The sequence below is a fragment of the Pipra filicauda genome, unplaced genomic scaffold (genome assembly GCF_003945595.2).
Source record: "Pipra filicauda isolate LSUMZ 115617 unplaced genomic scaffold, ASM394559v2 scaffold75_size2874737_pilon, whole genome shotgun sequence".
NCBI classification, from domain to species: Eukaryota; Metazoa; Chordata; class Aves; order Passeriformes; family Pipridae; genus Pipra; species Pipra filicauda.
In genome coordinates, this window is record NW_024104931.1 from 427,311 (window position 1) to 444,121 (window position 16,811).

General features: G+C 43.4%; 2 protein-coding genes across 11 annotated transcripts in view; one reads left to right on the top strand and one right to left on the bottom strand.

Moving 5' to 3' along the window:
• The window catches only part of FAM161B (FAM161 centrosomal protein B), a 15,363-nt gene extending 8,132 nt beyond the window's left edge, over positions 1–7,231 (bottom strand). For 3 of the 10 annotated variants that reach the window (XR_005566607.1, XR_005566608.1, XM_039389710.1), the window contains exons 1-8: positions 6,879–7,176; positions 5,217–5,779; positions 3,656–3,993; positions 3,163–3,290; positions 2,710–2,877; positions 2,125–2,224; positions 357–458; positions 22–152 (exon numbers count right to left, since the gene is read on the bottom strand). Coding sequence is in view for 8 of the 10 variants with exons in the window: in XM_039389710.1 (XP_039245644.1) it covers positions 22–152; positions 357–458; positions 2,125–2,224; positions 2,710–2,877; positions 3,163–3,290; positions 3,656–3,993; positions 5,217–5,779; positions 6,879–7,027 (1,679 nt within the window). In the remaining 2 variants the exon portion in view is untranslated. The other 7 variants (XM_039389711.1, XM_027720056.2, XM_039389716.1 and 4 more) reach the window with 7 other exon arrangements.
• A 100-nt stretch (positions 7,232–7,331) lies between these two features.
• Positions 7,332–16,686, top strand: COQ6 (coenzyme Q6, monooxygenase). The gene is given in 13 exon segments (XM_027720066.1): positions 7,332–7,356; positions 7,359–7,544; positions 9,310–9,444; positions 10,140–10,198; positions 11,311–11,434; positions 11,872–12,002; positions 12,362–12,469; positions 12,573–12,635; positions 12,959–13,066; positions 13,471–13,673; positions 14,761–14,876; positions 15,292–15,458; positions 16,521–16,686. Coding segments are annotated over 13 exon segments (1,455 nt in total). The 3' UTR covers positions 16,551–16,686.
• The last annotated feature ends 125 nt before the right edge of the window (positions 16,687–16,811 follow it).

The window sequence follows — 16,811 nt, forward strand, 5'->3', positions numbered from 1 at the left end:
GTACTGTATTGTTTTTATTACCTGTGTACATCAGATTCTTCTTCCAGCAAGTCAGTGGCATCTTTCCCTTTTCTTCTTACAAATTCTTCGCTCAGGCCAACCTGCTGGAGAGTGTTTCTGTAGCGACGTTCTGCTCCTTGACGAGCATCGTGCTATGAAATCGAAACTTAGAACAGTAAGCAGTAGAACTGGGGCTTCCCATAACAGTCAACTTGTTCTAAAGTACACAGCTGACCCTCCTAAAGGGGACAAGAGGACAGCAGAAGCTCCTGTGCAAAATTTTTGTAATCCATACAGTACAGTACCATAACTGAATATTAGGACAATGTCTCATGTCTCTCAAAGCCAGAGCTCACCTTTTCCTGCTTCTGATCTTTTTTTCTTCCTTCTTCTATTCTCCTTATACTGCATTCCAGTCTTACCAGACTAGCATACTTGTGTCTGAGTCCTAACTGACACTGAAATTGAAAATACGTGCAAAGAAGAGTTGTGGGAAATCCTAGAAATGTTTGCTTGTAATTGGTGAGAGCTAAAAACAGTGGAGTTGATAAATGGAGATCACCTGTGAAATAGCTTCATATCAGCTCAACTGAAAACCAAGCATCTTGGATCCTATATCCTCACTGCCTGCAAACGAACCTTGCAAATCAGTGTAGTCTGAGATGATGGTTTTCCAGAGAGACCGGCCAGTTCTAAAGATTAAGGTGTTCTATGTGGAAGGATAGAAATCTGAGTGAATGCAATTGATATCGGTGAATTCTTACCAACCTGGCACACAGTAATGTTACCAATGTTTATCATTGTGGTGGTTTGGGCTAGGCCTTCCTTGGTGACCAGTTTGTAACCAAGGAAGGGTCCAGATTTACCCAGTATTCCCTACGATTTTTACGTAAGCCAGATTATAAGAAGAAAGAAGGAAAGGCCTTCGCTCTCTTTCCTTCCGGCGGCTTGGAGGTGCAGGTTCCCTGCTGTTGAGTCTGCCGTGTTGGGGAGCGAGGCCCGGTTAGGCCTTGCCGACCTTGGGAGACGGAGGTTGCCGGCGATCGTTCCGGATTGACTCTCGGTTGTCCCAGGAGAGTAGTGAGCTATTTTCTTTGCTAACTCTTTTAGTTGTTAGATATTGGGTCACTAATTGGGAGATATATATATTTTATTTTAGTTTTTGTTCCCTTTCCCTTCCCCCTTCCCTTTTCCCTTGTGAAATTGTATATTTTAATTGTATATAAGTGTAAATATATTTATATATCTCACTTTGGTTGTCTCTCTCTCGTTTCGGGTTTTTCTTAGTTTTTTCTCCCTCTTCTCCCTGAGGTTTTTGGGGGGGGACTTCCGGTGGTAAGGTTTGGAGACTTGGCAGGGAGCCAGCTTCAAACCATATCAATCATATATGTCTGTTCTCTGCTTCCATGATCAGAACAGAAAGCCTGACCCAGGAGGATACTTTCCGTTGAGAAATCTTAAATCAGCATATTGTCAATGTATTTTGTACATTGGCATGTACTTTAACCAGCTCTCATCCCTGCAAGGATGTGGAACTGGAAGAGAATACCCAGGGAAAAACATACAAGGAGTACATTAGAGAGTACAGATTGTATCTACACCTCAGGTGCAATACAGATTTGCAGCTGGTGATGGATGAGATGTGCTGAATGCAGTCCCAGATTGCAGAGTCCGCAGGTGATAAATGCAATGTAACCGTCATTAATGTTCTAGTAGCAGTAGAGGTACAAAAAAAAAGTGCTTAACTGGAGAGGGTTTTAAGAAAAAAGTTTTGCATTTCTAGACTGTAGTCTATGGCATTCAGGTGCAGAATAGGTATTCATATAATTTCTGGTGTGATAAAGGCTTGATTTTGACCACACCATATACTGTGATTATAATATATACTAGGAGCTGGCAAGCTCCTAGAATTAAGTCAGTGTTTTTTTCAAGTGGTGGGAAGGAATTTAAATTTTACCTGGCTGGCTCTTCCATGTATTATTTTCAGTGCAGTCAAGAGACTATGCAACCATTCGCACCTTCTTATCCATGAATTAACTTGAGACTAGACTTCTTAATGCCTGTCTTAAATGGAAGACAATGTATCCTGTTGCCCAGAAACACTCTGGGACTTTGACCAGTTACCTTGGTGACCTGTTCGAAGAGGTATGGTCTGCTCTTGACTCGCAGCTGCATTTCTTCCAGCTCCTTTCTGTATTCTTTTGTTCTCTCTCTCATATTTTGCCTGAAATGGAAAAATTGCCTGTGCAATATAGGTTCCCTCTGACTGTAGCTGATCAGGAATGAGGAATCCTCAGTAACTTTCACTTTTTAAATTGCTTTGGTAATTCTCTTGATTCTGAATGCTGGGCAAAAAAAAATCCTATTGCTGGCAAGTTGTGGACCCATTAGCAAAGCTCTTCTATGAGAATATAAAGCAAGGAACCAGTGTTCACATTTCTAGAAAACCTTGTTTCAAGTGTGCTTTACCAAGTTACACATTACAGTTGACTGGTTTGTAAAATTAGTTTCTACAAATGTTAATCTAAAGGAAACTGTTCTGTATGGAAGGAATAGTGTGGCATTGTCAAGAAATCCAAATGAAGGGGTATAAAAGCAAAAAAAAGATAGGCTAGGAATGTTCTTAGACCCAATTCCTCCTAAAGAATTATCTGATGATTCCTAGTTGGTGGAGCAAACAGTCATTTCTGTGCAGAATAGGATACTGACCGGTTCTGTTTCGACTTCTCCTTTTGTGTTTCCTCCAGACTTTTATGAGGATCCAGTGCTTTTGCTCGGCTGTTCACTGACTTCTGCATAGCTTGACATTTCGTTTTCTGTTTCTCCAGCCAATTAATTCCTTCTTTATCCGCTTCCTTTTTGTTAACTTGGGAGTGTCTATATAGAAAAAGAAGTTACTAATGAGCTCACTGTGGACTGCCAGACCACATGCTACCTGGGAATTTCACTTTTGCAGTCCTCCAGTGAGAAAAGCAAAATATCAGCCATATGAGTACACAGCTCCCAAATCAGCTGGGAGGTAGAGCAACACTCAGCAAAGAAAGAAGACAGAGAAACATTTAGAAAACGTGTAGTTGATGTGATGAGGGAAAACACTGATGTTTTTCTTCCATTTTGGTCATTAGTTAGTGTATGGTCTTGTAGACAAACTTTCCTACTTACCTAATAGCAGATTCCCTTCTTCTAGTTGCATCGGTAATATGCACTGGAAGGGTGTTGGAAGAGAGAGAAGAAAGTCTGGTCAGAGAATGACTTCTTTCCACTGAAACCTTGGAAAGCTTCTCAGAATCCTGAAAAAAATGGAACTTCATTCAGTTCACAGTACAGCATCTCCTCTGTTCTTTGCCTACCAAAGAGAACAGCTGAAATATGTGGGCAATGCATTCATTCTTCTCTCTTCCTCCAGCAGGGTGGAGGGGCTGACGGATGAGGGAAACACGATTAGGGCTATGAAAGGGTGGCTCGGCCTTATCTACCATAGCTCATCTCCTTGTGTAGAATGTTGTTTTGTGGTTTGTCCTAGGATTCTGCAGTACTCTCAATACAAGGGCAGAGGTCATGGGATGTTAACCATCCATAGTTAAATGCTATAAATTGAAGAAATTGATATCTTGATCAGAGAAAGCAGTACCACAGAAATATCTAGGTATCTCACCTTTATCTTTTCATTAGCCTGCCTCTGCCTGGCACGGAGATTGGAGGTTCTTAGCTTGAATGGCTTATTACGAGTTGGCTCTTTGATTTCTTGTCTCCTTACTGCTTCCTTCTGAAATGCCCAGTAAAGTTCTTCAAAATCCGGTATTGTTGGATTAATCCTTGGCTTGAAGCTGAAACTTTTGTCCTGCAAGAAGCCAAGCCTTTCCTGCTTGGTTTTGGTGGCAGTTCGGGACTGAGGCTCCCTCCGACAGTTGCTGGTGTCTATTGGAGCCACTGAGCTCTCAAGCAAATCCTTTGCTCTCATTTGAATGCGGATTTCTCTGTAGAGTTCAGCTTCTAATGAATCAAAAGGAAAGCAAGGAAAAGAGAATGAATGACATAAAAAGCTGTGAAATTGCCACTGCACAAGTCTAAACTCTCCTTTACGATGGCAGCTCACCTATATAGGGGAGACCAGATATGCTGTGCTCTCTTTCCCTACTTTTCAGCCCCTCTCTTCTGTGAAAAATAATTTAAAGATACCAGAAAAAAACATGGTAGGGTCTCTTTCTTATGCATTAATTTCTAGATGTGTCTTTCAATTATTGAAGCGAGTTATTGAACAGGTCTTCTCCTCCTATTCTCCGGGGTACCAGATAACTTGCACCCCTTTGTCTTGCAGAAGTGTTAATCAAGGTTCTGCTTTTCATATGGGACTTTATGTCATTATGTTGATGGTGTGATCCATATGGGCTGTTCAAATATACTTGTAATGGATGATGGCTTATCTATATAATATCCACCAGAAATTGTCTATATTGGGAAAGATTTTGAGTGAGAAATATTTGATGGATAAACCATGTCTTGTGACTTCTGTGACAAATTTTCCATAGAAAGAATGTGTTTCAGAGTATAGCATCAAACTGAAGTAATTTCTTGTGCAACACTAAATATTTGTGAAAATGCAGACAAACAGTTGTCTGGGGGTTGGTTTTTTGCTTTTAGAAAAAAAAATCAATATTGCTGTTTTCAAAATAAGACATTTTAAAGTCTATTTATAGGTTTTAATTGACTGAGATATGAAATATTCATTTCTCGCACTTGGGCGCGAGTAATGGTCAGATACAAGTAATGGTCAGATACAAGATACCGCATGGACCTTGGACACTTATGGCACTACAGCTGTCTTCATGTTTGTGCCACAAATCATCTCAGCCCCTTTAGTGTGACCAAAGGGAAGGAATCCAGTGCAGGGAAGGGTTCCCAAACTGTCATGATTTGCAGCAAAAGGGAAATCTGTCTGAAGAGCTCAGTGTGCCCATGTTTGCTGGGGAGTGGAACAGAACTGTTGCTGCTGACACTCTTACAAGACTACTAAACTTAGGACACTCTGCTGTAAGGGTATCTAGACAAAATGTAATAACCAGTGACACATAGGAGACCAGACAACACCGGGGGATACAATGACACTGGCCTTATGCTTCAAGTAATACCCTATGGGCCATGATCTTACCTCCCAGCATGGAGACAGCGAGGGATGGGTAGGGAGGTGCTTTAGAGAAAGAGCCCTGGCATGTTACCTTTGAGTTTATTTCCAAGAAGTGGGTGGTAAGTAGATTTAGGAACTTTTTTACTGTCTTGCTTCTGTTTGGAGCTCTCATTTGGGGTTGCTGCTGACAGGAATTTTTGTCTGATAGCTTCTTTCTTTTTCTCCTCCTTCTCCAGGAAACTGAAGGGCCGCTGTGTTGAAAGTAGCAGCTCCTTTCTTTTCTGCATTGCTGTTTGCCTGCGAATCTCATTCTGCTCCATTATTTCCTGATAAAGGGGCAGAAACACATGGGCAGGTACAGGCTGTGCCCGGAATTGTTTCTGACATTCGGCTTCATCCTGGCTTTGCCTTTTGTCTCTCTGTTTGTCTAGTTCAAGAAACATGTATGACTTCATCAACTCAGACTTTTTGCGAGCTTCCCGCAGTGTCATTTTGAAAGGCTGAGGGATGGTGATGGAAGGAATCCAGGGAGATGAAGCACTTTTTGGCCTTAAGCGGGATTTAGGAAATAAGTGAGGCTTTTGCCGATCCCAGGTACTGTCCGAGGTGAGGTCGGTCAAAGAACTGGACTGCCTTTTGTTACCAGATGTATGACTAAGGCAAAGACATTATGAAGGGGAAATTACTGAAATTATTAAAAAATAGAGTTAAAAGAAGGGAGACACTGTTGATTAAGAGAAAGACACCATAGGCTGAGGTGATTGTTAAAAGACAGGCCTAGGGTTTGTCATTCTCAGGCTCCATATTTTGCTTTGCTACCAAAGTTCATGAGCAGAACTTTGCCTGTTATATGTTTTCCATGTACAAAATGGCAGTTGCTGCTGCTTAGCTTTGTCATGCAATTTATTATGCTGCTAGCACTGTACTGCCAGAAGGGCCACAAGTAAACCAGAAAGTTCCAACTTTTGCCCACACAATTTGTGCACACAGATGCACACAGCATTCCCGAGACGCTGATGGGAAGGTCATTACAAGAAATTCCTTTAGTGCAACTCTTAAGAGGTTCAGTTGGAAACTATGTAACTGAGAAGATGACTAAAAGAAAAAAAACTCACCCGAGACTATCCTAGGTCTCATTAAAATAGCAAACTTCTCACAGGATGTTTGAGGGTAATTGTGAAAGTGAGTAAAACCTACGAGATTTCAGGCAAGTAATAAATGCAGGCAAAATGAAGGATCAAGGTGAATCAGAGTGGACTAAGAACAGGAAAAGGAAAACAAGGGGTGAAACGGAAGGTGCGGATCACCCGTAAACAGGCTCCTTGTTAATATACTCGCCCTGTGATTGCTGAAGTCTCTCCTGCTTTATAAACCATTTTCTTTGTAAGAGCATGCATGTGTGATCTGCTAGTGAATGTCAAACTAGACTAACCACAGGGAAAGACGTCTGGGAGCTCGATGTTGGAAAGACCACAGGTCTGAGGAGTGGATGCTGGGCAGAAAGGTGGTTGATCTACTGGCAGATTTTAAGCATGATTAGCTGATGAGCAGGAAGGGGATTTGTGCTGTTTTATGTGAATGCTGCTTACGTAGGCACGTGTTGACCCCATCCTCCCATCTGTGAATACACTCGTGGACAGTGTTTTGGCACTACACACGTGGATTTTAGGACGTCATGCGCTGCCTTGTCCCTGGCCAGAAGCAGCAGGAATCCCGCATGCCATCCTGCCATCCTTACCAGGCACCATCCTACCTGAGAGCCTCCCTCAGCTTCTCACGTAGAACTTCCACCTCCCGCCTGAAACCCTCCAGCTCCTCATCCTCTTCGAGCACCCCGAGGTCACCCCATAACTCTGCCTGGCACGGTGTTCCCGGTTCTAACGGAGACCGCCGGCCTCCCATCCTGAGAGGCTGCTCCCAGCTCCTCGCCTGACGGTGGGAATCGGAGGAGTCGGCGTCTTACAGCCTGGGGGAGGGGGGGGGTGTCGTGTCGCCTGGAAGAAATGAAATAAATCGAGAAGTGCTCGTTCTGGGGGTGCGACTCCAACCTGCCCCTGCCCTCACCTGCAGCCCGCGCCGCCGCCTCAGCCCTCCGCGACCCCCTCCCGGCCTCCGCCAATCAGCGCGGCCAGTGGCGCTTAGGCCCGCCCTCTCGGCCTCGAGCAGCCAGGTAGACACAAGGCCGGCGGCGCGTGCAGGCGTTGCCATGGTTGCGCGTCGCGACTTCCGCCCGCCGTCACTTCCGCGGCGATGGCGGCCGCGCGCGGGCAGGCGCTGTCCCCACTCTGGGCGCGCCTGCGGCCCCGTCCCGGGCCCCGCGCCCCGCTCCGCGCCGCCGCCGCCGGCCCCGCACAGCCGCTCTACGATGTGGTGGTGTCGGGCGGGGGTATGGTCGGGAGCGCCATGGCCGCCGCCCTGGGTAAGGCTGTGACCTTCTCGCCCGCAGTGTGAGATAACTGTGGTTGCCATTTAGGATCTTAATGTTCAGGATCCTGCTGTGGGATCTGCTTGTTCCTGCGCTCTAAAGTTGACTTAAAGCTGTCTGGTGAGCTGATCTGTGGTGAGCCTTGCCCCATCCGTATATGTGCACTTCTACTAATGGAGCCATTGCTTTGAATTCTGCAAACTGCTTGTGGTGTTTCTGTCAAACGTGGTCACCCTTAAATAGCTGATGGATCATTTCAGCCGTAGCTGAAAACGTTTTCTGATCAGGATGGTTAGGGTTGGAAGGAACCTTAAAGATTATCTAGTTCCAGCTCCCCTGACGTGGGCAGGGACACCTTCCACTAGATCGAGTTGCTCAAGGTCCCATCCAGTCTGGCCTTGAACACTTCCAGGGATGGGGCAGCCACAGATTCTCTGGGCAACCTGTTGCAGTGCCTCACCACTCTCACGTCAAAGAACTTACTCCTGTTATGTAATCTAAACTTACTCTCTTTCAGTTTGAAGCCATTCCCCCTTGTCCTGTCAGTACGTACCCTTGTAAAAACGTCTCTGTCCATCTTTCCTGCAGGCTCCTTTTAGGTACTGGAAGACCCCAGTTAGGTCATCCCTAAGCTGACTCTTTTCCAGGCTGAACAAACCCGATTCTCTCAGCTTGTCCTGTTAGGAGAGCTGCTCCATCTCTCTAACCATCATTTTCTGATCCCACATTTCATTCTCTAACCCTGTATTTTAAACACTACAATACCAAGATAAGCTGGATTTATGCTTGGTTTGTATCACTAGAGATCCTGAGATTACTGACAGCATCTTTATTTGCAACATGGATTCAGAAGGGTGCAACAGTGAGAGAAGCCTAAAGAAAATAGTGCAAAGAAGAGCCAAAGATCCTGAGCAATAAGTGTTTTGCAAATATAAGGTTTACTGATTGTTCTGCTTGTATTATTAAATAAGACCACAGTGGAACTGAGACAGCATAAGGATCCCCTCCAGCAGTGATATCTAAGGCTGACACACAAGTTTTGGACCTTTCAAGAGAGGAGGTTATTGTTATGCATAATCTAGAAAATATGTCCAGGATATGCTGTCTTTAGGGCTGCTGTAGTAGCAAACTCTGGATGTTGCAAGGATACCATTTCTGTCCTCAGTACCTTCTGCGTCCATAGCAGTCGGATGCAGCCAGTGGCCAGCTCAGCTGCAGTGATTTACTCTTTACTTGAGGCATCTCTTCATTTTTATTTAGTTCTCTTTAACTGAAAGTTAAACTCTGAACTGCCTGTGCTATTCCATTGTCAGAATATAAGGACATTAATGTAAGAAAACATTAGTGTAATTGCTACGGATCAAAGAAGTTCTAAGATCTCTTGTTCTAAAAGGTGAATTTATGTTTAAGCTCTGAAAGATGTGTTTGGTGCATGCAGTAAACATTGCAGGTTTCACTTGTTACTGCTCCAATAATGAATTTTCATAACAAAATGGCACAAATTTGTACAAAAATGTAAACTTTAAATAAAAGGAAAAACGTGTAATCCTTGCTTTAACTGCAGAAGGGTTGTCCATCTCAGTAATGAAATTATAGTCATAAAGCTTTAAAATACAAGTTTACTTGCCTGGTCAAAACCTGTGTTATAAATGTTTGCATCTACTCTGTCTTATTAAAAAAGTACATAGGTGTTACTGAGAGAGAAAAATGAGATTTTTGGCAGGACTATTGCAACAAAGCATGTATTTGCTTATTTTAGGCCATGATATTCACTTTCATGATAAGAAGATTGCCTTGCTGGAGGCTGGTCCTAGGAAAGAATATGATCACATGCCAGATAGTTACAGTAACAGGGTCAGTTCCATCTCCCCAGGATCAGCAACCCTCCTAAGCAGTAAGTATGACTTTCTTGTTTGCATTTATCACATTTATATTTGAGCTGGTTTTATTTTCTTTAAACAAACGCCCTTTGAGCACATGCTGCCTGCATCCTAAACTCAATAGAATTATTTGCCTTTGTCTCTTAATATTCTATAGGCTGAGCCATGGTGATTGAATCAGACTTCTCTTGATAACAGGGATCTGTGTTCTGGTATCTTGGTGTGATTTATCATTATATAAATATTTATGACATTAGGGTAGTGAAAGGTTGTAAGGTGCTCTCCACAGCAGCTGTAATGTTGTATTCACAAAAGAAGCATGTTCTTAGTGCTTTGTAGTCTAGTAACTAAGTCCTGAATTAATGAGGTGTAATTGTCATTTTAAAGAGAGATTTCAGCCTTGATTCCTTATGGGAAAAGAAATATTCTAAACAATGATGGTGCTGCTTTTCTGTGTCTGTTTTATTACCCGGTGATGGGACAATGAGAGTTGTCTGCTAGGTCAGACGTTCATGGAGAGCTCTTGTTTCTTCCTGTTGGCTTGTGTTAGCAGTAAAACCATGTGATGCTGGAGCTGTGATAGCACTGAGGCAGACCTGGCTCTGCCGAGGCACAGTGCAAGCTGACCCCGAGCATTGATAGTCAGGGAGGGTAGAGGAGAGTGTGGAGTGAGCTTCAGTTTTGTGTCTCCATTTGTGTCCTTTTTCAGGTTTTGGTGCCTGGGATCATGTCTGCAGCCTGAGACTCAAACCATTCCGGCGAATGCAGGTGCCTGACTTAGGGCTGCAAATACACCGTGTGTTTGTCTACTCTGAATTCTCCAGAGTACTTACATCAATGTTACAAAGGTTTTTCTTTCTTTGGCAAAGGGCAGGTCATGCTTACGTTCGTTCCTGTTCCTTTTTTGTGGGATGCAATCTACTCAGAAATACTTGTCTCAGGGTCTTGGTGTTACAGGCTGAAAGGTGGATTCCCAATGGAACGTGTAGATATTGAGGCATGGGTACTAGTGGGAAAATAAAGGTAAAGGCGTGTATTGGTTTTGGCTGGGATAGAGTTAGTTTTCTTTATAGTAGCTTGTATGGGGCTGTGTTTTGGATTTGTGATGTAAACTGTCGACAACACAGGGATGTTTCAGCTTTTGCTGAGCAGTGCTTACACAGTGCCAGTGCTGTCTCTGTTTCTCACACTGCCCCACCAGTGAGCAGGCTGGGGGTGCACAAGAAGGTGGGAGGGGACACAGCTGTGACAGCTGACCTAGCTGAACACAGGGCCATGCTCCAGCAATAAAAGCTGAGGAAAATGAAGGAGGAAGGAAGTTCAGAGTGATGGCACTTGTCTTCCCAAGTAACTGTTATGCATGATGGGGCCCTGCTGTCCTGGGGATGGCTGAACACCTGCCTACCCATGGGAAGGGGTGAATGAATTCCTCGTTTTGCTTTGCTTGCACATGCAACTTTTGCTTTTCCTATTAAACTGCCTCTCCCTGAACCCATGAGTTTTGTTTTTGCACTATTACCCTTCCAGTTGTCTTCCCCATCCCATTTGGGGGAAGGAGCAAGCAGCTGCATGGGGCTGAGCTGTCTGCTGGGGTTAACCCACAGCAAGGCAGTAGGGTAGCTTTATATGTTTCTTATGTAACAGGAAAGTAGGGATAAAAACTTGCAATTACTTTTTGAGCTGACGCCAAATCATTTAATGACAGGAATTACGTGATGCACTTTAGTAGCTTCATTCATTTAGGAATGAAGGAATGGACAGTAATCCAGGATGTTTCCTCTAGTTCTGTATTTTTCGATTACCGTGTCCTTTTGCTGTTAAGTCTCTGAAAGGGACAGCACTTCTTTGTAACTTCATGTAATGTATTTTTTTCTTTGTAGGTGTGGGATGCTTGTTCTGAAGCCATGATCATTTTTGAGAAAGATGACTTAGATGACATGGGTTACATAGTGGAGAATGATGTCATTATGTCTGCTCTCACAAAACAGTTAGATGCAGTAGCAGGTAGTGACAACTTCTTGATTATTTTATTTCCAGCATAGAGCTTACAGTTACTTGCCTTCTGTTGTGTGCAGTAAGTTTTGAGAGGGAGAAATTAGTCTAACAAGCGATTCTTGAGACGTGGGCAGCTTCTTGAACTGGGGGGGAAGGGAGAAATCTGTCTTCCGAAGGCTACACAGCAAGAGCAGTTGCATATGTAGTTCTCCAGAATGTAGTCTCTCCAAAAATAGACTTAACTAAAAGATCTGTAGCTCTTTGTCCAAAGCAGGCCTTGCACTGACAAGGGGTTGTTCAGATCTGTTCTTTCAGGGTGTCTTGAAAATTGTAGTGTCAGCTTTTATGGTGCTGTTAAAATATGTGTGACCTTTGCTGTTGTAGCAATGTTTCCTTTTTTGCTGTCTGTGTCATGCTGTGACCATGACACTTTGTGTTCCCATCAGACCGGGTGGAGGTTTTCTACAGGAGCAGAGCAGTCGGGTATACGTGGCCCCTTCCCTCCCACAGCTGTGACACAAGCCCTTGGGTCCAAATTCAGTTAGCTGATGGACGCAGACTTCAGACCAAGCTGCTGGTAACTAAGCTCTTTATTTCTGTTGATCAGGCAGCATCTCTAACCCAAGTCCTTTCCACTGGATTTGGTTCTGATTCCATGTGTGCCGCTCCACTCACATGGAGTGCTTGAGTGAGGTGAGTGGCTAACTCTGTCAGAGATGCTATGGGACACAGCGCATAGCCTTTTCTGTACCGGTGCAAGGAGGCTACTGAACTGGACAGGAGCAGAAGGGGCTACCTTTTCTGGGTTTTGGGCAGGGTTTTGTTTTTTTTTTTTTGTGAGTGAACAGGAAGTGGGTACATGCAGGCTGAGGTTTGTAGTGAAATACTGGCTTTATAGGAGCTAAAGAAGTTGCTTTGTATCTCTTTGTTTTGCAGATTGGTGCAGATGGTCATAACTCTGTAGTCCGGAAGGAAGCTGAAATTAAGAACATTGAGCATCAGTATGACCAGTCAGCTGTGGTGGCAACACTCCATTTATCTGAGGTAAAACTCTGCTAACTGACTCTTCCATAGGCAGCAGAACAGCTTGATCAGGGTGCTCCAGGTCACTAATTCATAACTGCCCACTTGCTTCTTTCCACTGTAGGCCACAGACAATAATGTAGCATGGCAGAGGTTCCTTCCCACTGGGCCAATTGCACTTCTTCCGGTAAGGTGACTCGTGGTCTCTAATTTTTTCAAATATTTTTAAAAGTTTTGTAATCTGTTCTTTCTAGTAACTTTATTTCTGTCTATGCCTTTCTCTGTTAGTTCTGTCTCTTAAGAATTCGTGCACTCTTCATTTATTGCATGTTTTCCCCTCCTGCCCCACTCACTTTATCCTTGGTATTTCCCACTTGTAGCAAGTTGGGCTGGAAGAGTAATTTGCAGAGAGACTGGTGTGGGGTAGGGCAGTGGGGAAATCTTTGTGCTGAATATTTATTTTTGCTTCTTTTTCTCTTGATATTTCCCCTTGACATTCTCTTAAATGAGCTGTCTGATACTGCCAGCTCTCTGGTCTGGTCTACATCTCATGAACATGCATCGGAACTTCTCGCTATGGATGAGGAAAGTTTTGTGGATAGCATCAACTCTGCCTTTGTAAGTATCAGCCTCATGGCAGGTATGAGGCTTTAAGAAATAGAATGGAACCCTGTGACTTGAAGTGATGGTAATGGGAGAGGTGGATTCTAAAGTTCCTTACTTTGGTGAGGATGATATTAAAAAGGCACTTAGCAAAGAACAGATGACCCCTCGGGACTAAATTAGGTTAGTTCTGAAAGTCACAGAAGTTGACCTAAATTTCCAAAAGGTGGGAAGGGTAGGATCATCCTAGTTGAAAATTTGTATGTCCTAAAACAATGAAGATAAGTTTTTCTACTGTATAGTTTTGTGCAAGTGGTTAAAATTCAGTATCTGGAACTGATTCAGATTTTTTTTTCCAACTGGATTCTTTTATAGGTATGGTTTGGGTCAACATCTAAAGATTTGTTTGTCGTTTTCAGTGGAGCAACATAAACCACTCTGACTTCATTGACACTGCTGGGGCCATGTTTCGATCTGCTATTTCACTCCTGAAGCCCTCAGGGACTGCAGTCCGTCAGCTGCCCCCAAGTGTTGCTAAAGTAGATCCAGAGAGCCGAGCCATGTTCCCTCTTGGAATGGGGCATGCGACAGAGTATGTCCAGCACCGCGTGGCTCTCATTGGGTAAGATGCCCAGTGGTGGCCCTTGGGTGAGTGGGTGGTGTGTGGTTAGAAATGATGCAAGGATAGCGACTCCTAGTCAATAAATCAGATGGTTAGAAATAATATATCATTTCAGTTTGACTTTATCCAGGCCCAGTTTGTACTGTGTGCCCTTGTGTCCTTTTGCATGAGTAGCTCTCTGTCCATTATGTATGTAAATTGCAAGATAATTATTTCCTGTTTCTGGTTTGTATAGTCTGATGAAACAATCCAGTATCTCATGCTGGACCTGTACTTCCCCAAACATTGTTGCAGCCATTCTGTGCACCAGTTTGAGTTTTAAACTCACCTTTCATACAAATTATTCCATGTGGGATGTCATACGCTTTTGTATGGTGGCCTATTGAAATAGGAAAATATCTAATTTTTTACATTCTAAGGTTGCACGTACTTTTTTCTCTGCCACAGCTGCAATATGGTGGTAGCTTTTAGTAATGCTTGGATGCTGTACTACACTTCAGATACTTTTCATCTTTCCAACTTGTGAGCCACTCTGTGCTTGGGACCGCTCTGTGCTTTACAGCTTGGTAAAGTACATGACCTTGCATTTCATACCCACACTTCACTTAATTTCTCTAACTTTATGACTCCCTTATCAATATGTCTGGCTTTGTCCTTTAGAGATAAGTCTGCTCATAAAAGAACCTGATTTTGTTTCCATTCAGTGATATCCCCCTTCTCTGTTATATTCATATCTGTCCACTTTGTGCGATGTGCCATTGATAGACCACCTGTTGTGCTGAGGTCACTTACAAAAACATTAAGGCCTGTTCCACGCTCGATCTGAGAGAGGACTTTGGCTAGTCACTTCTTTTTAATTTTTCCTTTCAGAACTGCTTTTTGTTATCTCCCCTTTGTCTTGCTTCTTACAACTGGAGAGGCAGTCAGGTAGTTCAGCATAGCGTGAAAGGAGGTACTGGAAAAAGTGCACTGTAAGGTGGTGTTCATTGCAGAGGTGAGGTGTGCTACACTGATCCCTTCTGGGGTTTGTCAGCCATTGTGGCTTTCTTCAAGGAGGGAAATAAATTTCTGTCTTCTCTTGCTCCAGGGATGCAGCACACAGAGTCCACCCACTTGCAGGACAAGGTGTAAACCTCGGCTTTGGTGATATTGCATGTTTAGCTCATCACCTCAGTGCAGCAGCCTTCAATGGGAGTGATCTGGGTAAGGATCCAAGACAGTGCAGTGTCAGTAAGAAGATTTGTCGTACAAGCCTTTGCTGCTGACAGCAAGACAAGCATTACCTCTGTTGCAGGATGATGCTGTCTTGCATTTGGAAGGCACAAGCTTTGTTGCAGCAAAACTGTTCTGATGTCCATTGGTTGTGGAGCAGTTTAAGATTCTTGGATGCAGTTTCCATCCCACAAATTTCAAAGCTTCTTTAAAAAAAGTAAAGTTCTGCCGCATGGTAATTAAAGAGATGGTGAGATGAAAAGCACTAGCTGGCAGAAGGAGGTCTTTATTGATGGATTAATTCTCTCTTCTCCTTCTGTTGCCAGGGGAGATTGCTATATAGATAAGATGCACAATTGTTTGTGGCACATCAGGTTTAATAGAAGCATTCATTTATCTCTTCCAGGCTCCTTAAAACATCTCCTGAAGTTTGAAACAGAACGTCAGAGGCACAATGTCTCCTTGATAGCTGCTACTGATTTGCTAAAGAGACTCTACTCCACGAGGCTGGCTCCCCTGGTGTTGCTGAGGACATGGGGATTGCAAGCAACGAATGCCCTGCCTCCTGTCAAAGTAAGGATCTCACTTTAGTGAGGGCTGTAGGGATTGTCCAAAACTATTTGTGAAATATGCACAAGCTGTAAAGCTTTTTGTTTGCTTGTTTTAAATGAAACATTTTTCGTTGGAAAAATACTACTTGTTTAAACCCGAGGTTTTGTGTCCTGAATGAGTCAAGGAGTTCCTAAATAACTGATGGCTCAGTAGCGACTGTTTTCTTGCAGCACAAATTATATAAGTGTCTATATTCTGTATCAGTATTTGGAGGTTAGAGGTCATTGGAAGTCTTTGGCTTTATTTTGCTATGCAATAGAAATGTTGAACCTGCATTCCACCAATGCACAGAAAAAAACAGCCCTCTGAAGACACATTTTCACTAAGAATAAGACATCACTGATGCGGTGTGCAGCTCAGACTTACCTGTTTCTGTGTTGTTTTGCCTTGTGAAATTGTTCCCTCATAGCAGAAGTGCAAATCTCTATGATGGAAATTACTTGAGGAAGGCAGTGGTGAGAAGGTTCTGTCTTAAACACAGACCCTCTGTTTGCAGTGTATCTGCCTAAATTCCTCACCATCTTGACCTTGGTGCTGGATTTTTGTGAAGTTCCTTAAGCCCTCTGCTTGCAAAGCTCCCAAGCACCAGCACATTAGAGTCCTCATTTCTGGATTTTAATTTTTATTCCACAAATCATCTTCCTGATAAATACAGGTGCCCTGTTTCCTTTGTGTCACAGTTGAGACACTACCCAAGTTGAAAAGCAGTACATTCCTAAGGCAGAGTAGCTGCCACTGGCATGGTGTCTTATTTTTTTCTCTTTCTCTGTTTAAAGCAAAAAAAAACAAATGAAGACCTTTTCTCTGATCACAGAACCTGTTGGTAACACCTGTAGTGTGCTACTTGGGAACGAAAGGAAATCTCTAATTTTCTAGCACACAGGGATAGGTGCTCTGCACTTGGCTAGAAAGACTGGCCAAGAAATGTTGTCCATTTATGTAGAAGGGAAGGCACCTAGAGCTGCTTCTTAGGACACATGCTTATTATGTTTATTAATTACTTCTCTTTTTCTTCTCTCTTAGGAGCAGATCATGGCTTTTGCCAGCAAGTGATCTGTTGGCAGTCTGGAACAGCAGCTTGCCCGTGAATGCATTGCCCTTAAAAGGACTGTGACTGACTTGAATCACTGAATTGTGTTATTTTATAATTTAACAATAAAACTGAGGGATTGAGCTGTGTATTACATCATCCACTGGTTTATGCAAAAACTCTGTCTCATCTGCTCTCCTCAAGAGGATTTAGGGTTTCTTCTCATAGTACCATGATGTCTTCAGCCACAGAACTAAATGTACAATGTACGTTTAATTTGGGCC